This window comes from Glycine soja, chromosome 18 (assembly GCF_004193775.1).
Source record: "Glycine soja cultivar W05 chromosome 18, ASM419377v2, whole genome shotgun sequence".
NCBI lineage: Eukaryota > Viridiplantae > Streptophyta > Magnoliopsida > Fabales > Fabaceae > Glycine > Glycine soja.
In genome coordinates, this window is record NC_041019.1 from 51,737,403 (window position 1) to 51,760,751 (window position 23,349).

At 33.8% G+C, this 23,349-nt stretch overlaps 2 protein-coding genes and 1 pseudogene across 2 annotated transcripts; all 3 read left to right on the forward strand.

The window, feature by feature from the left end:
* Nucleotides 1-574: 574 nt before the first annotated feature.
* Nucleotides 575-4,791, forward strand: LOC114396604 (putative receptor-like protein kinase At4g00960). Its single transcript, XM_028358671.1, has 7 exons — nt 575-1,384; nt 1,944-2,072; nt 2,310-2,437; nt 2,575-2,785; nt 2,901-3,138; nt 3,457-3,607; nt 3,759-4,791. Exons 1-7 carry the CDS (start codon nt 598-600, stop codon nt 4,104-4,106), a joined length of 1,992 nt encoding a protein of 663 aa, XP_028214472.1. The 5' UTR covers nt 575-597; the 3' UTR covers nt 4,107-4,791.
* Nucleotides 4,392-11,201, forward strand: LOC114397391 (annotated as a pseudogene).
* A 1,061-nt stretch (nt 11,202-12,262) lies between these two features.
* LOC114396342 (C-terminal binding protein AN-like) lies at nt 12,263-21,707 on the forward strand. Its single transcript, XM_028358264.1, has 7 exons — nt 12,263-12,926; nt 17,284-17,437; nt 17,538-17,668; nt 19,449-20,225; nt 20,380-20,427; nt 20,649-20,762; nt 21,342-21,707. The coding sequence occupies exons 1-7, from the start codon at nt 12,369-12,371 to the stop codon at nt 21,411-21,413; spliced, it is 1,854 nt and encodes a 617-aa protein (XP_028214065.1). The 5' UTR covers nt 12,263-12,368; the 3' UTR covers nt 21,414-21,707.
* The last annotated feature ends 1,642 nt before the right edge of the window (nt 21,708-23,349 follow it).

The following is a 23,349-nucleotide window of genomic DNA, read 5'->3' on the forward strand; positions in this document are numbered from 1 at the left end:
AAGTAAAAAATACTTATAAAAAAGAATCTAATATAAACACAACTCAATTTTATAAGTAATAAAAAAATACAAATTAACGTATTTTCAATCAAAAAGAAAGATTTGTGTGTGTATAAAACCTAAATATTTATCTCTTTTTTTCACATCGAAAAAATATTTATATCTCTCTTGGAGTTGAGCCTATTTCTTTTCATAATATGAATATAAATAAAAGAAAAAGAATTATACGCACTCATCTAATCATAATCAATTATGTATGATAAATTTATTGAATGATAATATTAAAAAAAAAAATTAAAGTTTGAATACATAGACATCAAACTTAAAAAAAGAATGTATTTCAATTTCTCTTACAACAAGAAAACTTGGATACGAGCTAAATATTTACGTTTCTAAAAGGTATCTATTTTTAAAAAAAATATTTTTGGTACATACCTAAGATTAAGAGTACCAACAACAAGTACCCGATACAGGTACCTAGTACGACATAATTTTAGTAGTAGCCATGTGTTTATAGTACGTTTGTGTATATAAACACCACACTCTTTGCGCTCAGTCATATGCATGTTACTTGTCATTCCCAGAGGACAATTTATAATGTCTACTATTTCTGGTATGCCGCTTTTCTTTCTTTGTTGCTTGTATCTAATAATAGTAATATGTGAAGCCAGCTTCGGACCAAGTTATGAAAACTCCAAATACTGTAATAACAGTAATGGAAACTACACAGCCAATAGCATCTACCAAACCAACCTCAATACCCTCTTATCCACCCTCACTTCCCACACAGAAATCGACTATGGTTTCTACAATTTCTCGCATGGCCAAAACTCAGACAAAGTATACGCAATAGGGTTATGCAGAGGAGATGTTAAGCCAGACGAATGTCGCAGCTGCCTCAACAATTCTAGAGTGAGTCTCACACGGTTGTGTCCAAAGCAATTCGAGGCAATCAAGTGGGAAGAGAAGTGCATGTTGCGCTACTCCAACCGCGCAATTTTTCACACCATGGATGCTTCTTATTCGTATCCTATGAGCAACATAAACAATGCAACGGATGCGGAAGAGTTCAATAAAGTGTTGGGTGAGTTACTTAGAAATCTGAGTGACAAAGCTGCATCAGGTGACTCTCGGCGCAAGTATGCCGCGGATACTGCAGTCTTTGCGAATCTCCAAACCATATACGGTCTTGTGCAGTGTACGCCTGATTTGTCAAGGCAAGACTGCGGTGACTGCTTGCATTGGAGTTTGGCAGATTTCGGAAATGTTTTCAAAAACAAAGTTGGTGCTGTAGTGCTTAGACCAAGTTGTAATGTTAGATATGAAATCTACCCCTTCTACGATGAACCTACACCATCAGCATCGGTACCACTTTCCCTAAAAGGTACTTTTCATTGTACTACTTGCTTGCAAATTTGGTGGAATTGTTTTAATTACTAATTCTTTACATACATATATATATATATATATATATATAAAATATGATTTTAAATTTGGATCGCAGTCACGGTTATGATGACTAAGAAAGACTGATGTGATCGCAGTGGTCTGATATTTAAAACAAATGGTATATATATATCATTTGCCCTTTTCCTAAAATTTTTTGGGAATATTATAGAAAAAGTGTGTCCTGCCTTCATATGGTTCCCTATTCCCATCCCTTGATGAGAATATTTTACTCGAAAACTTGATTAAAAAACATTTAAGAATGTTAGTTTTATGACCATATATGCGAATTTAGATTGCTAATATGAGAAATCCATAAACTTCGAAGAATCTCCTACGAGAGATGGAATATTTTCTTCTTTGTTGGGTTTATTTTTTCCTTATATATTCTTATGATGGTCTGTTTTTCCCCAATAATTAGTTATTAGAACTGTTGATATTTTATCATCCTTAATCTTTGAAATGTCTCATTGAGCAGAAGATTCTGGTTTTTGCAGAAAAGGGCAACTCACTGCGAACTACAATCGCCATAGTTGTGCCTACCGTTCTCGTTGTTGTTGCTTTGCTCATTTTCATTAGCATATATTTTAGGAGGAGGAAATTAGCAAGGAAAAATCTTCTCGCTGGTAGGTCTAAGTATTATTTGATTCATCAATACTTTCTATTTTCAACCAAGTCCTATTGTCAAAATGAATTTCGAAGAGATAGGCACAAAAATCTTTCTAAAGGGACATGCCATCTATCATGAGTAATCAATGACCATTTTGTTCTGATTTCAGAAGTTATATCTCCTGATGTTCTGTCTATTTTGACGACACTAACTATAATATATAATGTGCTTGAATAATGAATCACATTTGAAGATGAAGACGATGATGAAATTGAATTGGCTGAATCATTGCAATTCAACTTGGACACAATAAAAGTTGCAACAAATAACTTCTCTGACTCTAATAAACTCGGAGAAGGTGGGTTTGGAGCTGTTTACCAGGTAAGATAACATTGTTTCATTCATTCATATATATATATATATATATATATATATATAACCTCTTCATCAAAATATGGTATACCAGTAAATTGGATTGCAAAGAATTTATTATATACCTAACAGTAATATATTTTCAGGGCAGGCTCTCTAATGGACAAGTGATTGCTGTCAAAAGGTTGTCAAGCGATTCTGGCCAAGGTGGCGTGGAATTTAAGAATGAAGTCCTTTTACTGGCCAAGCTTCAGCACCGAAATTTAGTTAGGCTACTTGGTTTTAGTTTGGAAGGGAAAGAAAAGCTACTTGTTTATGAATTTGTTCCAAATAAAAGCCTTGATTACTTCATATTTGGTAAATATTACCATGATTAGTCTATTGTTGTATTACTTCAGTTTTGGTTCATGAAAAAAACAGCCAACTACACTAACATAACTCTAAAACTCATATGGCTTTGACGCACATACAGATCCAACAAAGAAAGCACGACTGGATTGGGATAGACGATACAAAATCATTCGAGGTATTGCTCGAGGTCTTCTTTATCTTCACGAGGATTCACGATTGCGCATTATACATCGTGATCTCAAAGCAAGCAATGTTCTCTTAGATGAAGAGATGATTCCTAAAATATCAGATTTTGGTATGGCAAGACTGATTGTTGCAGGTCAAACACAAGAAAATACAAGTCGAGTTGTTGGAACCTAGTAAGTATTATAACATGCTAGAGCTTCCTAATTGCCATGAGAGCTTAATTTGAATCAAGTATCAATTTTTTTTACATTATTACTTAGTCAAGTATTCATAATTTACTCAAAGAGTTTAACGTTTGATTAATAGTTAAGATCATTTAAAAATATTTGACGTTTGAGTGATAGCATATATTACTTTTACACTAGTATGAAATTAAAATTAGAACATTAATATCAATGGATGTATGTAAAATGGAAATAGTGAAAAATTACTACCGTAAAGAATCATCATAACATGCTTTACTAATTAAGCCAGTCCATATTGGCATGTAGTGGATATATGGCACCAGAATATATAATGCATGGACAATTTTCAATAAAATCAGATGTCTTCAGTTTTGGTGTACTAGTTCTTGAGATTGTAAGTGGCCAAAAAAACCATGGTATTCGTCATGGGGAGAATGTGGAAGATCTACTAAACTTTGTAAGTCTTGCTTTATTGAATACTATTTTTCCCTTCCAATTAAATGTATGAATTAAAAGATTGTGGGCTCCTAAATATTAAAATGAGAAAATGGAATTTGGTGATCTACTAATATCTGGTTAATTATTTGCAATTGAGCAAATTCTTGCAGGCATGGAGAAGCTGGCAAGAGGGGACAGTTACAAATATTATAGATCCAATATTAAACAATAGTTCACAGAATGAAATGATAAGATGCACCCACATTGGTTTACTCTGTGTTCAAGAAAATCTAGCCAACAGACCAACCATGGCTAACGTTGCACTCATGCTAAATAGTTGTTCTATCACTCTCCCAGTGCCTACAAAACCTGCTTTTTTTATGGATAGTGCAACTACAAGCCTTCCAAACATGTCATGGGAAGTTAATTCAGGGACAACACGATCGAATCAGTCCACAACCAAATCAGCTCACGACTCATTAAGTGAGGCTTCAATTTCTGAGCTATACCCTCGTTAGATTCTGGTCATAGTTAGGGGTGATATATGCATTTGTCGTCAATGTTATTAATACATGTTTTGGAACTTGTAATTTATTTGTGCAAAGTATGGTTACTTAAATAGACCATAGAACTTAATTGTTTCAGTCAACTAAGACAGAAACATGAAATATAAATGAATGGTGTATTGGTCTTAAAGTGTATGGTTTGGTTATTATGCTATCCGTGCTGCTTGGTGTTGCTTCCACAGCTACAACGAAAAGCACCTTCAATGGAAATAAATATTGCTTTTAATGGCAATTAAAATGACCATAAAATGTTTTACTAGCAATTATATATTGGTTGGCGTGGACGTGGGTGGTGGATCTTCGTCATACTCTCAGAGAAGGGAAGGGAGTGTTGATTTCATCTCTGAGCTTGGTCCTAATTCAGGGGTGCAGCTTCAGCTGGTTGCAAGTGTTCCGCAAGGTCTCAAATCTATGCTCCAAGCAGATGCTCATGGAACTAGTTTCCTAAGACTGTAATTCTGTTTTTTCTTTTCTTGTTTTTCCTCCACTTACCAAAAAAAGTTGTTTGGTTGGCGTATGCAGTGTTACAATGGCTAGTAAAAATAATTTGGTTAAATTATTCTTTTAGTCTGCATAAATTTTATCTTTTAGTTTCATCTTGTTCTTTGTTGTTAAGAATAACTTGAAATTACACGACTTTAATGTGTGTTATGCTTTATGTTTTAGTTTATATACATATACTATTTTTATGTTTTGGTTTTTGTTCAAATTTTACTAATCCCTACATTTAAAAACCATTTGATGTAGCTATATACCTGCACTTTAAATGCTATCTTGATTATTACTATCAAAAATAAATAAATTTAATATTATTAACAATGGATGAAGTGGTACTGCCATGGCATTGACGTGTCTTACATCGTAAAATTACTTGTTTCAATCCCTGTAGAAGCATATTTGTTTATGTTTTAATCACTATCAACATGTTTCTTCTTTATTATTCCTCCTTCTTCTCTGTTTCCCTGTTTGTTTTCTTATTTTATTTTTCATCATTAAAACTTCTTGCTCCTTTAATTTTTGTGGGCTCTATTTCATTTAAAACTTTTTCCTCCTTTTATTTAGTCCCTATCAACTTATTCTCATTGATCCTAAAACAATTTTGTGTTAGTTTTGATGCGGATAATGTTTCTTTGACAAACACTCCCACTATAGAGAAGGTTAATTAAGCATGCATGTTGTATTTAGCACCAATAGTGATGGTGCTCTTGGGCCTAACGAATTTAGTGGTTTCTTTTATCAAAAGTTTTGGGATATCATTGCAAATGATATATTCCACTATATGCTTCAATTCTTTTCACAAAGTTGTATCCTTCCTAATTTGAATTCAAACCTAATTAATAGTTCTCTTTCCCAAGGTACACGGGGTTGACACTATTGATAATTTTCGTCCTATTGTACTTGCTAATTTTCAATTTAAAATTATAACAAAAGTGTTAGCAAACATGCTAGCCATTCCATTGTTGCATCAAAAGCCATTTCTCCTCAATAGCGTGGCTCTGTTAAAAGAAGACAAATTAGTGATTGTATGTAGCTATTATTTCGGAAACAATTAATATGTTGTGCAACATAGCATTTGGTGGTAACAAATAGTGTAGGTTTAAAAAATGACAAAAGAAAAAAAAAAGGTTTCATGCATGGCTTCAGATGTTATGAAAACAAATAACGATGCATATGGAAGAGAAGGAGCATAGAAAGAAAAAGATTTGAGAGTTACTAAGATTAAAGGGGAGAGTGTGCAGTTACAAAATAGTGCAAGGCATGCAAATGCAGGAAGAGAAGCATTGAAGAAGCAAGATCAGATAAGATATGGAAACAACCTTATAATATTAAGATTATAATTTCTTCTCTTATAACTTTTTTTCCTGTCCCATAGCACTTAGTAACACTTGTGGATCATTCCGAGAGGACAATTTGTAATAATAATAATGCTACTATTTCTTACATGCCTCTTTCCTTTCTTTGTTGCCTCTATGCACTAATCACAATATTTTCAGCAGCCCTCCCAGGACCAGATTTCGAAAACAGCAAAATCTGCACTCACGACTATAAACTACACAGCCAATAGCACGTACCATAGCAACCTCAATACCCTCTTATCCACCCTCACTTCCCACACAGAAATCGACTATGGTTTCTACAATTTCTCGCATGCCCTAAATCCAGACAAAAAGTATACGCCATAGGATCATGCAGGGGATATCTTAAGCCAGACGAATGTCGCAACTGCCTCAACAATTCTCGACTCAGTCTCACACAAATATTGTCCAAACCTAGGGGATTATGTTGGACGAAAAGTGCATGTTGCATGTGCTACTCCAACCACTTACTAAAATACTTACATTTACAAAAATACTTACATATTAGTTACCAACAAGATTTTCTTAATAATAATGAAAATCGAACTCATATTCTTGCTCAACTAACCTTTGTTAGTATACCTTTTAGTTTTCATTATACTACCTACCCAGGTCTTCCTTTGAAAAATTTAAGATTATTTAAATTTAGTTCACTAATTTTTAAACGTTATTAGAATTTGATCCATCAATTATTAAAATCGTATTTTTTACGTGAGTTTGATTTAACATGTTAAGTCTCCGGTCTCCAAGTGTTAAGGGTTTGATGTAGCCGGTTTCCAAAAACGCCATGGGGTCGCCAAATGCCAGCTGGTACGAGGTGGTGCGGTTCACGAAGGAGTGAGAGAGGCTTGATCTGTGCCGGAGAGTTCGTGAACGGAGAAGGAAGAGGTGGTGGCGCACACTGGGTGTTGGTGGCGGATCTGGGTGTTACTAAAAAAATTATTTGAAACTAATAATAAATCTACTAGCAGTTAAAAAATCCTCACAGTTTCTAATTGAAAATTGTTGGAAGTTACAATCTTTAATCGCCTCAACCTCGGTGGTTGGACCCAAAAAACATAATTGACATTTTTAAAAATAAGATGATCAAGATTGAAGCATTTTAAAAATTTGAGACGAGACCATTTAACGCATTTTGAATAATGTAGGGACTAAATTAATTGGTATTTAAGTTATAAATTAAAAAAACATAAATTTATAAGAACTAAAAATAAGTAAAATATTTTATAGGAAACAAATTTAAAAAAATTCAAACTTTCATGATTAACATTAAAAAAATAACTTTCATAAACTAAAAATAAAAAACATTAACTTACATGGACAAAAAGTGATTGATTTATTTATCAGCTAATTTTAACTTTTATATATATATATATATATATATATATATATATATATATATATATATATATATATATATATATATATAGATGAACTTATTTCTCTTTTTTTCTTCTTCTTTTGTTTTTCTATATAGAAGTATTTGTAGAGAAAATTATCCAAATAAACCCTTAGTTCAGCATGTTTGGATTTTGAAACAAAACGCAATTCTTTTTTTCCTTATTTTGTGTAATGGAATTCAGAAATATACATTGGAAGTTCTTTAAAGTACTTTTTCAATTTTTATCCAAAACCTAAGAAGTCTTAGTTGCTTATAGAATAATAATTATAATTCAACCCCACAAACTAACTCTCAAGCCCTAGAAATTATTCAACCACCACACATTTTTGGTTCTGACTAATATTTACGTTTTTTTGCTGGAAATTAGACTTAATTAAAAATCCATTTGTTTTTTACGATAAAAACTGCATTATAAAATTCTCTTTGAAAAAAGGAAGCATGCATGGCTAGTCCTCCAACCAAAAATAGGAGCACATTAGGCAAATGTTAATTATATCAGTCGACAAAATAGGAGCACTAATTTGGTGAGGATAGTCCTCCAACCAAAAATAAAATTCTCTTTGAAAAAGGAAGCATGGCTAGCTAGAAGATCTCTTGGTAAAGGACAGTTTACAAAAAGAGAAAAGATGTTTTTTAGAATTGCAGTCATAGATCAAACTTTGGAAATAGTTACGTTGGGCTTCATTAGCATTCTGATTCCAGACATTGTGAATCTGTAAATTGTCTATCTCAAATATCACATTGTGAAAGCACATTAGGCAAAGGAATGGATGAAATGCTAAGAGCTACCTGATATTGGAAAAATTCTTGGAGCTTTTGATGGTCCCATTTGCCTCCTACGTACTTTGCAAAGATTTTTGCAAAGCATTGGGGTCAACCTCCTTCAGGATATCGCCATGGATGCAATTATCCCTTACATTAGAAACCCATTTATGCTGCCAGATTTTTGCTGTTTGCTCATTTCCAATCTGCCAAATTGTCCCTTCTTCTATGATCCATTTACATTCCATCATACTTTTCCACATAAAGCTAGCTTTAGAGGAAAAAATATATGCCCTAATTAACAATGTTATTTTTTTTACACACAATTATAAATTATTATGAATGAGCTGATAAAAGAAATTATTATAGAGAATAAATTTGTTAACTTTGCTGACAGTTATCCTAAAAATAACATCAAAACTTATTTTTAATTGGTTGACAGAGGAAATTATTTTACATTACATATCTATTAAACTCTTAGTTTTATGAAAAATTATGTTTAAATATTCCTTACCATGTGTGAGAATTTAGATATATAAGACATTTAGATATATATGGGAAATCCATAAACTTCAAAGAATCTTTCTGTGAAACATGGAATATTTTCTTCTCTGTTAGGTTTAGCTTTCCTTATTCTTATGTTGGCTTTTTTCCTTCAGTAATTAATTATTTGAATTATTGATATTTTATTATCCTATTTAAAAATGTCTCATCGAGAAAAAGATATTCTGGTTTTTACAGGAAAGAACAACTCTTTGCGAACTACAATCATCTTAGTTGTGCCTACTGTTCTCGCTGTTGTTGCTCTGCTCATTATTATTAGCATATATTTTATGAGGAAGAAAGCAAGAAAAAATCTTCTACCTGGTAGGGCTAATATTTATTAATTGATTTATCAATACTTTCTATTTTCAACTAAGTCCTATATTGTCGAAAGGTATTTCGACGAGATAGGCACAAAATTAAAAACTTTCAAAATGGACATATAATCTATCATGAGTTAGAATAATTTCTTGATAATACTCAAAGCAGGAGTAGCTCAATCCCCACTTGGAAAACGGAAAAAGAAAAAAGGAAATCAATGGCCATTTTCTTTCACAAATGATATCTCCTGATGTTCTTTCTATATTGACTGCACTAATTACTATAATAATTATTGTGCTTGAATCATATTATTTGAAGAAAATGAAGACAATGATGAAATTCAAATGGTTGAATCATTGCAATTCAACTTAGACACAATACGAGTTGCAACAAGTGACTTCTCCAATTCTAATAAACTAGGAGAAGGCAGGTTTGGAACTGTTTACCAGGTAAGATAAAATTGTTTTATTCAGCTATATATCACCTCTTCATCAACTCTTCATCAAAACATGGTATATATACAAATAAATTGGAATACAAAGAATGTATTATTTACCTAATACTGATATGTTTTTAGAGAAAGCTCTCTAATGGACAAGTGTTTGCTGTCAAAAGGTTGTCAAGGAATTCTAGCCAAGGAGACTTGGAATTTAAGAATGAAGTCATTTTACTTGCCAAGCTTCAGCACCGAAATTTAGTTTGGCTACTTGGTTTCTGTTTGGAAGGGAGAGAAAAGCTGCTGGTTTATGAATTTGTTCCTAATAAAAGCCTTGATTACTTAATATTTGGTAGGTTTAAATATTAGCATAATTGGTCTTTTCCACTATTACTTTAGTTCTAGTTCATGAAAAGACCACCAACTATACTAAAAGTAGCTCTAAAATACCAATGGCTTTGACACACATATAGATCCGACAAAGAAAGCACAATTGGATTGGGAAAGGTACTACAAAATCATTGGAGGTGTTATTCGAGGCCTTCTTTATGTTCATAAGGATTCATGATTACGTTTTATGTATCGTGATCTCAAACTAAACAATATTCTCTTAGATGAAGAGATGTTTCCTAAGATATTAGATTTTGGCATGACAAGACTGATTGTGGTAGATGAAACACAAAAAAAGTACAAGTAGAATTGTTGGAACCTAGTAAGTATTAGAATATGTTAGAGCATACTAATTGCCATGACAACTTAATTTGAATCAACTATCAACTATTTTATTTTACATTATTACTTAGCCAAATATTGATAATTTATTCAAAGAGCCAAGCATTGGATTAATTGTTATAGTGCATGTTTAGTCTCGTGCGATATGTGATTTTTCATGTCTCGATGAAAGTAGTTGATTATAGCTTTTGCATTAGGTCAGTATTTGATATGATTTATTCCATGCACATATTTCGAAACACAAGATAAACGTTAACATTATTTAAAAATATTAGATGACGATTGAGTGATAGCATTAATTACTTTTACATTAGTATGAAATTAAAATTATAAAATCATTATCAATATCAATTGTCGTATGTGGCGATTGAAATAGTGAAGATTTTATTACCGTAAAGAGTAATAACATGGTTCACTAATTAAGCTTGTCCGTGTTGGCATGTAGCGGATATATGGCACCTGAATGGACATTTTTCCGTGAAATCAGATGTCTTTAGTTTTGGTGTTCTGGTTCTTGCGATTGTAAGTGGTAAAAGAATTCATGGTATTTGTCATGAGGAAATATTCAGCTTCATAAGTCTATTTTCTCCAAATATTATTTTGCCCTTGTAAGTATTATGTGCTCCTAAGTATTAATGAAGAAACAGAATTTGGTAATCTACTAATATCTGATTATTTGCAATTGTGCAAATTCTTGCAGGCATGGAGAAACTGACAAGAGGGGATAGTTACAAATATTATAGATCCAATATTAAACAATAGTTCACAGAATGAAATGATAAGATGCATCCATATTGGTTTACTCTTTGTTCAAGAAAATTTGGTCAACAGACCAACCATGGCTATGGTTGCACGTACTCATGCTTAATAGCAATTCTACCACTCTCCCAGTGCCCTCAAAACCTGAATTTTCTATGGATAGTGCAACTAGAAGCCTTCCAAACATGTCATGGGAAGTTAATTCAGGTGTAACACCAGCACACAAGTCGGTGTAACAACCTCGGTAGATTCTGGTGACAAGGGTGATATGTTCATTTATCATCAATATTTTAATAAAATGTTTTGGAACTATTGTGATTTGTCATTGCAAAGTCTTGTACTTAAATAGACCATAGAAACTGTTTGTTTAACATGTAATATACTAATGTTCTATAGGTCTTTAAGTGTATGTATGGTTTGGTTTATTATGTTATCTATCAGTGCTGCTTGTGCTTGGTGCTCTGTCCATGCTAATGTAATTCTGATGTTCAAAAATATGGTCTCTCATCCATATTGCATTTATTTTGTATAAATTAGTTTAACACTACAAAGTAATTTGTTTACTGGAAACCACTTTCTTACGCCATTTTAGTCGCCTGAACCATAAATCAGTGCTTAAACTCTAGTATTTGATAGCTTAAATGACAAGAATTGCCATTATTAACAATTGGGAAAAAAAAAATAAGTAATCTCTTTGAGTAGTATGTATACCTTACAAGTTACAATCATGGCTTGAAATTAAATCATAATCACCTATAAATTTTCACTTTGACTTAGCTCATTGTTTGAAGAAGTCGACTACATGCATCAAATAACTTCTTCAGTTAACAGATCAAATCTTTAGAAACATTATCTCACTTTTAAATTTTTCAATAAAAAAATAATTATTAACATTCTTTTGTAACTAATAAAAAATAATGTGCAGAAAGCATCACAATTACATCATGTATATAACTTGATGATAAATTAATTCTTAATTTATATAATTTAATGTTAAATTTATCTTACGAAACTTAATGCAAGACGGTACAATTATTACTAATATGTGGGTTTAATAATTAAAAATAGTCTTGATGATATTTAAATCATTGATTATAAGCTAAAGTATAATTATACATTAAAAATAGTTATTTATTATAATTATTTCAATTATATAAAATAAGTATTTATTTTTTTGGGGCTAATATATTCGTTTCTTAAAAAAATTAAAAATATAAATAGAGAAAAGAAAAAAGAAAAAAGAAGATAATTTAAAAATAAAATCCCATTTTCTTAGGCTCTTGAAAATGGCTGGTCCCAAAAGTGGGGACAGACACAGAGTTCTAAAGTGAAGCATAGCATAATAGCATAACGGAGAAGGCAAGAGAGGAAGGAGTGAGTAGTAGATCCAATCGTGTGCGGCAATGCCTCACCGTAACAACCCTGCACCTCTCCCCCTCGTCGTGACCCTAAACTGCGTCGAGGACTGCTCCCTCGAATTCGAATCCCTAGCCGGCGTCGCCACCGTCCAGCATGTTCCCCTCAGCTGCCTATCCGATGGCAAGATCGAGTCCGCCGCCGCCGTGCTCCTCCACTCCCTCGCCTACCTCCCTCGCGCCGCCCAGCGCCGCCTCCGCCCCTACCACCTCATCCTCTGCCTCGGCTCCGCCGACCACGCCGTCGACTCCGCCCTCGCCGCCGACCTCGGCCTCCGCCTCGTCCACGTTGACACCTCGCGCGCCGAGGAGATCGCGGACTCTGTCATGGCGCTCTTCCTCGGCCTCCTCCGCCGCACGCACCTCCTCTCCCGCCACCCGCTCTCCGCCTCCGGCTGGCTCGGCTCCGTCCAGCCGCTCTGCCGCGGCATGCGCCGCTGTCGCGGCCTCGTTCTCGGCATCGTCGGAATCTCCGCTTCCGCTAGGTCTTTGGCCACTCGCAGCTTGGCCTTCAAAATGAGCGTGCTCTATTTCGATGCTCGCGCGGTACCTTCTATTTATTCTTCTTCGATCAGTTTGTTTAATTGATTGAAAAACCTTTTTCTGCTGAAATTTTAAGTAGTAATTGATTTTTCTATGCTTTGATTTTGTGATTAGAATGTCAATTGTTTGCGAGACTTGGTGGTTACTTGGTGGTTAGATGTGCTTATTGTTGCATTGTTGCATGATTCTGAAGGATTTTTGTGGAATTGCAACTTGTGTTTAACGGTTTGGATTTCATGAGTAGCATGTGTAGTAACAGTATAGTAACCGTATTGAAGTATAACAAGAAACCAAACAAAAAAAGTGGAATTACTAGAATAGAAATGCTATTTGGTATAAAATCATTTGTACGGGAAAATGACGAATGTTCTTTGACCATTGCCATTGGCGCATGACTGTACACTGCTAGTTGAGAATGAGTTTCCGTTTTTGACAGAATTAGCATGTATGAATTTGTTGGTTTTGATCCGTACAAACAATCATTTCTGTCACTGGAATAGTGTAGTCTGTATTAGTTATTTACAATATTAGGGAGTACTATTGAGAACTAGCAAATTCTTAATACTGAAAGCTTGCATTGCCGTTAAGATCACATAAATTTGTTGATTTCTTTTCATACAAACAACCATTTTCGTTATTCGAGTAGTGTAGTCTGTATTACTATATTAGGAACTGCTGTTGGGAACTAGCAAATTCTTGATACTGAAAACTTGCATTAAGCCCAAGAAGGAAAAGGACAGTCTTGAGAGAGAAGACAGAAGGAAACAGAAATGTACTCAATGCATCATCATTCACCTCATCTCTTTGTATAGTCAGTTACATTATATGTATCATTTACATTTTGCCTCTCCAATACAAAATTCTTCAGCATAGCATTTGGTGCCTTTTAATGTACAAAACTTCTACTCCCCATTGCTGTCCGTATCCAGGCCCACTTGATCCCATGTTATTCTTATGTTGCTTTTGTCTTAATTATCTTGCCCTTCATTTCCTTATTTACCTTGGTCAGCATATTCCAGCATGTTGTTGCTTTTGTCTGTAAATTCTCTTTTCAGGCAAATCTATGAGAATAAGATACTGTGTTCTAACATGAGAATTTGGTGTGTGTTTGGTTCAACTTATTTTAAAGAAATAATTGATTATTTCCCCCAAATTTAAGCTAAATTGTTGGTGGAAATTCCTAACGTGTTTTTATTATAACACAATTGAAATGGTAATTAGTATTTCTTAGTTCAAATGTAGTGATTAACATGTTAATGTTAATTGTGACAATTGACGATTAGATGGTATAACCATTATCCCTAAGGATATTTAAAAAAAAATGAAGTAGTAGTTACTAGTTAGTACATTTGTATGGATGGTGGGTAGCTCTGACTAACTCTATATGGAAGCATAGAAACCAGCTGGTTTTCGAGGGTAATCACTTTCAACCATCTAAAGTGATGGATGATGCTTTATTCCTCAATTGGTCATGGTTAAAGACCAGAGAGAAACACTTCAGTATTTCTTTCAACCAATGGTCTTCTAACCTTGTGGCTTATTTTAGTTGATATGGGCTGGGTATATTGACTATCTGTATTGGGTTGGATATTTTATCCTTTGTAGTGGAATTATTGGAGGGTTTGTTTTGGTTGGGAGGCGACACTCTAAGTGTCATGTAATTATGTGTAATTCATCAGTACTTCTGGTATTGATCTGATATTATTAATAATATATATATATATATATATATATATATATATATGTTTGCCTTCCAAAAAAAAAAACATTTGTAGTTTGTGTTTGATGATTGACTAGTTGGTATAAATCCTTAGTAAATATATGAGACTAAGATACTCTGTTCAAACATGGGGCTTGAATTTTGTTTGGTTGGTAAATTGTCTAGTGCAACTAATTAACTATTAACTATGTATGCTATTTCTTAATTTTGATGAGATACAGATCCAACTTTTGTTAAGGGGGATTGAGCCTTCATATTTCTTCAAACAATTATGAAATGTTGTCTTTATTTTGGCTTTTTTTGTGCCTTAAGGTTTCTGTTTCCCTAACAAACATGCACAGGCGTACATGTACACAATCAATTGAGTACCAGTAGCTTAAGTGAAAGGGGGTTACAGATAAGGCCTGGTTGTTCTATTTTTCTACTTTTGTTAGGAACCAAGAAGTGAAATGAGAAAGAAAAGAAAGAATTTTATTGACTAGTAAGAAAAGAACAGAAAATAGGAGAGAAAACTCTCCTCCAAGGGTTTTCCTTTCACAAAGGATTTCTCCTTTCACAAAGAGCTAATGCTCAATCTACAAATGATAAGATCTCTCTCTCCTATCCTTCTTACCCTATTTATATCTAATAAACCCCTCTAACTAACTAATCAATATCCTAATTAAAGTGACTAACTCCCCCTTCCTCATAGTCCTAACAATACCACCCCTCCTAAAACGCAACCTTGTTCTCCAGGTTGAAAACAACCAATTGATAACATATAGATTTCATGTAATTGTTTCACCAAAATCTACTTGCCAGTACCCCGATCTTCATCCCAATTTTCATATTTTGACAAAAGACTTTCATTGGCCTTTGCAGTCAACTGAATCACGTTGTAGCCATTCATTGATTTCCCCTTGTTTGCATTATTTGTTGGGCCAAATGTGCTCTTGACTGGGACCAATGTGGTTTGACCTTGACTTGAGTTGGGTGAGTGTTGTATGAGGCACACTGTTGGAGTTTGAAACAAAGATCCAATTCGAGCTCATGGGAGGTTTCCAACTTGAGACATTGGGTGGTCTTTGATGGGAGACTCTTCAACAACTAGCTCTGCATCTCGAGTGCCTTTGATAGAAATGTCTACCTCTGATGATTTTCTGTTTGGTGGTTCCAAGGATGATGATGGGCTGACTGACTCTTCCTCAAAGAAAACAAGATCCTTCTTTGGCTTCAAGGATTCTGATGATCTCCCTATCTTGCTCTCCTTCAACACTTCATTGTATTGTTCTGTTTCTAATGCTTGATGTAACACACAAACAAGGTGATCCTCTTTTGTTTCTCCCTCTGAGCAACCCCCAAAGGTGGCTAACTGCGCCTTTCTTGTCCAAGAATGAACCTCTGTATTATTGCAGCATTCTGACCCACTCCCTTCCATGGTCTTCTTGACCTGCTTGGTTGAATGGGCATTGATCTTCTCTTGAATGCTTTGCTTATTTGTAATCTTGTCCTCCAACATGATGTCTTGTTCCTGCATCCACCTTTCTGACCACAACTTGATCTCTTTTATTCCCTCAGTCTTTTTTATGTGAGAAGGATGCATCTCCATCCTGTCCTCATCTTTCATTTTTTTCTTTTCAAGAATGATTTCTTGACTCTTCAGTGTCTTGTGCAGTTTATGCTTTAACTCGAAATGCTGGTCTTGCAAGAATGATGTTGCAACCCATGCAAATTGGCTGCCTCTCTCACAAACTCCTTCTTCAATGACCCATTGAGTTCTTGTTTGATTTCTTGATTCTTCACCAACTGTTGCAGCATTTGCTTAAGCTCAGATTCATTGTTTGTCCTCTCTTTCAAGCACACTGTGGAAGTCTCCATTTCTTCGATGTGGGTTTCCATCTTAGTTTGCTCTTCTTGCTTCAAGATACTCAATCTTTCAAAGATGTGGTTACCATAGCGATCTCTGAATTTTTTTTTATCAAAGCTGTGGAAAATGACTCCCAATCTGAATCTGGGTTCTTTTAGCTCCAAATGTAGAACCAATATGTCGCAGCACCCTCCATGCTCATGAATGCATATTGCAGCTTATAGAATGAAGGAGTTTCTTGTACCTCAAAGAATTTTTCAGCCCTAGCAATTCAACCAATTGGATCTGTCCCCATGAACGCTGAAAGCTCCACCTTCTTAGCCCAAATTTGAGCTTCCTCCATCTCTAACACTAGCTCTCCCTCGAAGATCCAACAAGTCGGACCAATTGTTAGGAACCAAGAATTGAAATGAGAAAGAAAAGAAAGGATTTTATTGACTAGTAAGAAAAGAACAGAAAATAGGAGAGAAAACTCTCCTCCAAGGATTTTCCCTTCACAAAGGATTTCTCCTTTCACAAAAAGCTAATGCTCAATCTACAAATGATAAGATCTCTCTCTCTCCTATCCTTCTCCCCTATTTATATCTAACTAACCCCTTTAACTAACTAATCAATATCCTAACTGAAATAACTAACTCCCCTTTCCTCACAGTCCTAACATCTTCTGAATGTGTATTTCATAGTCTGCTCTTTGATTTGCATTTTTCTTTTGTTTCTTCGGAACATACTAATCCCAAACAGCTGACTGGATTCTATATTTTTGGCTAATTTTTTCTTCAACCTTACACTCACAGGGAAAAGGAAAAGTAAAGTTCCCTCCTGCAGCACGAAGAATGGATACTCTTAATGATTTATTAGCTGCAAGTGACCTTATATCACTCCATTGTGCTTTAACAAATGAAACAATGCAGATTATTAATGCTGAATGTCTTCAACATGTAAAGCCTGGTATTTACTTGTTCATATGTTATATATTTCTTTGATTTTGTTAGTTATTTGCGGTTTTAATTATCTTCACAAATTCATAATGTATCTGATGTTTTCATAGGAGCTTTTATTGTAAATACGGGCAGTAGTCAACTTTTGGATGATTGTGCTGTAAAGCAGCTCTTGATTGATGGAACCTTAGCTGGATGTGCTTTGGATGGGGCAGAAGGGCCTCAATGGATGGAAGCATGGGTACGGTAAATTTAGGTTTTTAATTCTTTAATTTACAAGGTATGATGCAGGCAATCACAAATGTCTAAACTACTGATTCATTCACGACTTACTGTTCCTTTCCTTTCTTACTTGAACTCAAATGTTTCAGAGGAAGTTTTACTTCTGTCAGAAGAACAAAACTATCCTCAAGGATCTAACCATGTCTTCTTTTTTTAAAAAAATGGGGTGATGGCCAATTTTAAGCAGGACATGTATGGTCTTAAGTACATGTTTGCAGTTGTTATCCTTGTATTTGTGTGTGAAATAATCAAACTCCTCGTAGTAAACAACACTGTCTGTGGTGGATACAGTGAGTGAAAGAAAGAGTGTTAGAGATATTTCTAAAAGTCCAATCCACTAATCCAGATCATAATGGAAGATTCCCTTGTTTTCATTCACAAGGGTAGAAGAAAAACTAAGATGGAAAACCCAAAAAAAAAAAAAGGAATTGACCATTTGAGTATTCCAAATCACATAAAAAATGATAGAAGTAGGGGAATATAAATTGATTGATATATGTTGTATATAGGTGTACATTGAATTGTGAATAGAGTGATTAAATAATTATCTTTTATACAACCGAATATGGGCATCTGATGAAAGAAAATTAATTAAAAAGTAGGAAACTTGTCAGTATAGGAATCAATATCTAATGAACTCAATAGTTTTGCCATAGTTCTCTGCATAAATGGAAAAGAAAAAGCATCCTGATGAAATTTGTTTCTCCAAGAAGGGGATATGGTGAAATTGGTAGCACTGTGGCCACCTGGAAAAAAATTGAAGAAAAAAATGATAGTAATTTGTTGAAATAACCAGACTAGACCAACCAGTTTGACAGTTGAACCAAGAAATTGATGTTATTACTGTAAATGATTGGTAGCTATGGTCTTTGCACAAACCTACCTGATTAGGAAGATGAGGCACCTTTTCCACAATAACGGAATGCACACATTAGTATTCTATGACAATCTTAGTAAACAGGCTGTGGCATATTGACAAATGTAATGTAGTTATTGTTATGCTGACCCTAAAATGGGGTTTTTCTCAGAACTGGCTCTTGTGACCCAACCCATTTTTTGTGCATGATTCACTGCGCAAAAATCACATGATAAGGCTCCAATTAGCAATTCTTCCAATACAGAAGTGATTTGCACAATTTAGCAGACAATTCAAGGTCAAAAATGAATCCTGTTACAACCTTCTGTATCAAATCAGGATATGAATCATACAATTCGTGCGATTCTAACCACACTGAAAATGATAATCAGGGTGAAAGGTTTCTTTACTAAAGTTTTACAAACCCACGTTGTTACGTTTAAACTTGTCTTCAGCCCATTTCATCCAGTAGACTTGGGTTATGTTTGTATTCACATTAGATTTCCGTTGAACGCAAAAGCTACATTTTCTTCCAGTCATGTTCACTTCCTAGGAAAGTGGAAAATTGTCTTGGAAAGTGTGAATTAGGAAATGCAATGCATTCTCAAACACATTGCTTTAGAATATGAATATTCTTTATCAAAGCAATAATGGGATGAATGGGAAAGCTGTATTTTCAAAATAAAATAGGTTTTGCAAAAGTTTGTTGACATAATGGAATTTGCTTTTATATTTTCCACTCACAATCATATATATATATATATATATATATATATATATATATATATATATATATATATATATATATATGTCTATCAGTCTACAACAATGATAGTTTTAATACATAGATGATGCTAACATACTTTGTGCATGTCTGCATCAGGTGAAGGAGATGCCTAACGTATTGATACTTCCCCAAAGTGCAGATTACAGTGAAGAGGTTTGGATGGAAATAAGGGAGAAAGCTATATCTATACTACAAACATTCTTCATTGATGGAATTATACCAAAGAATGCCATTTCAGATGCGGAAGAAGAGAGTGAGGTTGACAATGAAAGTGAACTATCTGATCAGCAATACAACGAAAATGCTCTCCAGATTATTGTTAGAGAGCAAACAGATGATGTTCATGTAAGTCCTGACAATTTCCAAAAGAAAGTAAGTACTCAAATGAAAGAGTCTTCGTCCCAGCATCAGGTTTCAAGTTTGTCTCAGAGTACCTCTGCCAGATCTGAAGGAAGGCGCAGCAGGTCGGGTAAAAAGGCCAAAAAAAGGCATACCCGTCAGAAGTCCCAACAAAAACCTGAAGATCCTTCTGCACCGGAGAAAGAAGGCACGTCTCGGAGAGATGATACTGCTATGAGTGGCACTGACCAAGCTTTGAGCTCTAGCTCTGAAGATTCACGAAGTAGAAAAACTCCAATAGAATCTATGCAAGAACCCACTGGTGCTCAATTCATAAAGTCAACTGTGAGACTTAGTGGAAACTGTACTGAACTATTGAAAGATGGATATATTATAGCTCTGTATGCAAGAGACCGCTCTGCACTTCATGTCTCTAGGCAAAGAGTTAAAGGTGGAGGTTGGATCATGGATTCCATGTCAAATGTGTCAAAAAGAGACCCTGCTGCGCAGTTCCTCATCATCTTCAGAAGCAAGGTTCGTCTCAAAGGAACTTTGTGTTATCCAAGGCACTTAATATAATTATATGCCAGCATGTGCTTCAAAATAGTTTAGAATGGTGTAACCTGTATTTTTATCTCATGGGTGATGCAAATTAGCTGATATTTGAATGTTAATACATTTGCTTCAGGACACAATTGGATTGCGATCCCTTGCTGCTGGTGGAAAATTGTTGCAGGTAAGTGCATTAAAATGCTCGGAGTTTATCAATTTTATCATAGATTTCCTCTAGATTTGATTATTATCATATATGCTGATTCCTTTGCATGCTGTATTTCTATTTTTGAGTAGTATATTTTCAATGAAAGCTAAATATTTAGATATATGGCTAACTCTACCATGTTATATTACACTGCAAACATGATGCCCTTAATTTGGTTGTAAACTGTCATTTTGCAGATCAATAGAAGAATGGAGTTTGTATTTGCTAGTCATAGTTTTGATGTTTGGGAGAACTGGACTCTAGAAGGTTCCTTACAGGAATGCAGACTGGTGAACTGTAGAAACCCATCAGTAAGTTCTCTTTGTTAACTTTATGTAATTCTGTTGCAATCTATATTTGATACATATATGAGATTTAGATGGGTTCCTCTGCAATCTGGTAATAGTTGCAAAACTTTTAGTTTAGTTGGCTGCATAGGGTGTTGCATGAGGCTTTCCAAAATGGGTTATAACTTGTAATTTTTCAGCACCATCTTTCTTAATTTTCCTCAAAGCTGTTCTCTTCGTATAAGAAACATATGTCAGAGAGATGTAGAAGATTGCTTTTATCAAGGGCTTGTTTTGTTTCTTCGTTTGTCCTTTTGGTTGTCTTAATCTTTGATTGACATGAAGAATTTTCAATTGTAAACTTTGTTTTTTGGGCATTTTACATAAGTCATGTCCTTACAAGGCATTATATTCTGATAAACTATTAGGTTCTTTCATCAGTTTACACTATACATACCTTAATTTGTGTTGCTTCATTGTGATATTATATCCACATGTTTGTCGGATAGTTGTAGCTATATATAAGTTGATAATTTAGTATGTAAAATTTCTGCAAGCTGATTGGTTTATCTCTCCGTTTCCTCCTATTGACACAAATAATAGGCTGTTTTGGATGTACGCGTTGAGATTTTGGCCACTGTAGGCGAAGATGGCGTTACTCGTTGGCTTGAATAGAGTGATTGTAGGTCTGTAATACTAAAAAAGGAGGAGCTTGTAAATCACTCCAGTCCCGTGACTTAATGATCTTTCAAATGTTTCTTTGTGAAAGATTGGAATGTATTCATAGTGTAGAGCATAATTTTTATTTTTTTCATTTTTTTGCTTCTTTTTCTTTATTACTAATTGAGGAACTTTCCATTGGAGTGATGAACTTGGCCCTCGTGTGATGATATTTTGGCTTTGCCTTGTAACACCTATTATCAAGCTTCTGAAAATCGAAAGTATTGAATCAAGGTAGTGATTGACTCAGTCTAATGGCTTAACTGTTTTTCTTTTTATATAATTATAATTGTAATTATAAAATTGTTTTTAATTAATATTATTAATTTTCACAAATATTTTTAATTTTTTGTGTTTTTTTAATTAGCGTGTTATTTAATTACTATTAAACTCAACATTTAGAAATAATATATTAAATAAATTTAACTTGATACAAAATAGTGGGTAAAAGTATCCATTTAACATAAAAAAGCCAAGACAATCAAATTGAAAACGAAAAAATAGGTGTAAATGGGTTTGTGAAGTATTCGGGTTTGATTTATTACAATCTTATTTGTTTAAATAAATAAATAAACTCAAGTTTGAGATTAGTTTTAATTATTTAAATGAATCAAATCAAAGTTTTATAAGTCTGATATTAACAATTCGTGAATGATTTGTATATATCATAAAAAAAATTAAAATTATATAAATCTCATTATATTATGCCACATCTTGAGCGCATATTTATATTTGTAGGTTATTTGTCTAGTATTAAAATATTTTATTAAATACTAGTAACTGATAAAGTAAAACAAAATTAAAATAACAAATAATTATAAAATGAGCTAAACATGAACAAGCAAGTGAGTAGTTCATCTTTATCATATTCAAACTTAAATGTCTAATGTTGGACTTGAGTTAACTCGTTTGCATAACTACATGATATCTGTCGAAGAACATTCATATTCTAAAGTCCGACAAAATTATTAAAATATGAGATACTTTATTTACGGAAAGATTTTGTCTTTCATACCTAGATCTAACATTAGTGGTAACCTATCTTACCAAGCAAAACAAAATCCCATGTCACCTTATCTATGCCGAAATATCTAGCTATGATATTCAATTCATGCCAGAAAGGAGTGTCATAAACTCAAATAGTATATTTTATGTGATACCTAAGTTTCAATTTCCTTTCTTAAAAGCTTTTTCCATTCAAATAATTATGTTTGGAAATTGTAACATGCCGTGACAAACAACCATATCTGATATCTCCAATGGACTCTCAACAAAACTAGCACTTCCAACCTAAATGGCTTTGTTCAGTAACTAGTAGTTGAAGATTTGCATGTAATTTAACCATTCTTGACAACACATTGGAAATTTGGAATTCATCTAGCTAGCGGAAAGACTTTGCAGCCTTCTTGTATTGTTTAGAAAATCTCGTCTTAGGACAAAATAAAAATCTCTATCCTATCTTATTTGTTCTTAATCTGACTATTCTTTAATATATATAATTTCTAATGTTGCTGCCACTCCTCTTCAAAAGATAATTTCCTTTTTTATGAGACATTAAAATAACAAAACTGTCTTACAAATCAAAGTTGATGTTTGAAAAGTTAAAATGACATGAACCACCTAAAGAGATGTGTAATGTATCCCCTCTTTTTTTTTCCATAATCAACACACAAATCGTAACTAAATTATAATAAACTGTTTTGGTCTGATTTTTGATAGATTTTTTGAACTCATTATTGACATGTTTTATTAACTTAGCAAAACTTTATTTATTTAGAAAAGATAAACACTTATTGTTTGAAGTTGACATAGAGCATGTTATTCTAAGCTGAAAAGTAGGTAGAGGCCAACTTTTAGGTCTCCGCAAAATTAATACTGCTACTCCCCCTGA

What these genes read in the sequence shown, in the direction of transcription:
- LOC114396604 (XM_028358671.1), top strand. Translation starts at nt 598, where the DNA reads ATGTCTACTATTTCTGGTATGCCGCTTTTCTTTCTTTGTTGCTTGTAT. An exon ending in AAGGAAAAATCTTCTCGCTG is followed by an intron (nt 2,073 to 2,309) that starts GTAGGTCTAAGT and finishes TCACATTTGAAG; the next exon opens with ATGAAGACGATGATGAAATT. An exon ending in CCTTGATTACTTCATATTTG is followed by an intron (nt 2,786 to 2,900) that starts GTAAATATTACC and finishes ACGCACATACAG; the next exon opens with ATCCAACAAAGAAAGCACGA.
- LOC114396342 (XM_028358264.1), top strand. Translation starts at nt 12,369, where the DNA reads ATGCCTCACCGTAACAACCCTGCACCTCTCCCCCTCGTCGTGACCCTA. An exon ending in TCATCATCTTCAGAAGCAAG is followed by an intron (nt 20,226 to 20,379) that starts GTTCGTCTCAAA and finishes CATTTGCTTCAG; the next exon opens with GACACAATTGGATTGCGATC. An exon ending in TGAACTGTAGAAACCCATCA is followed by an intron (nt 20,763 to 21,341) that starts GTAAGTTCTCTT and finishes CACAAATAATAG; the next exon opens with GCTGTTTTGGATGTACGCGT.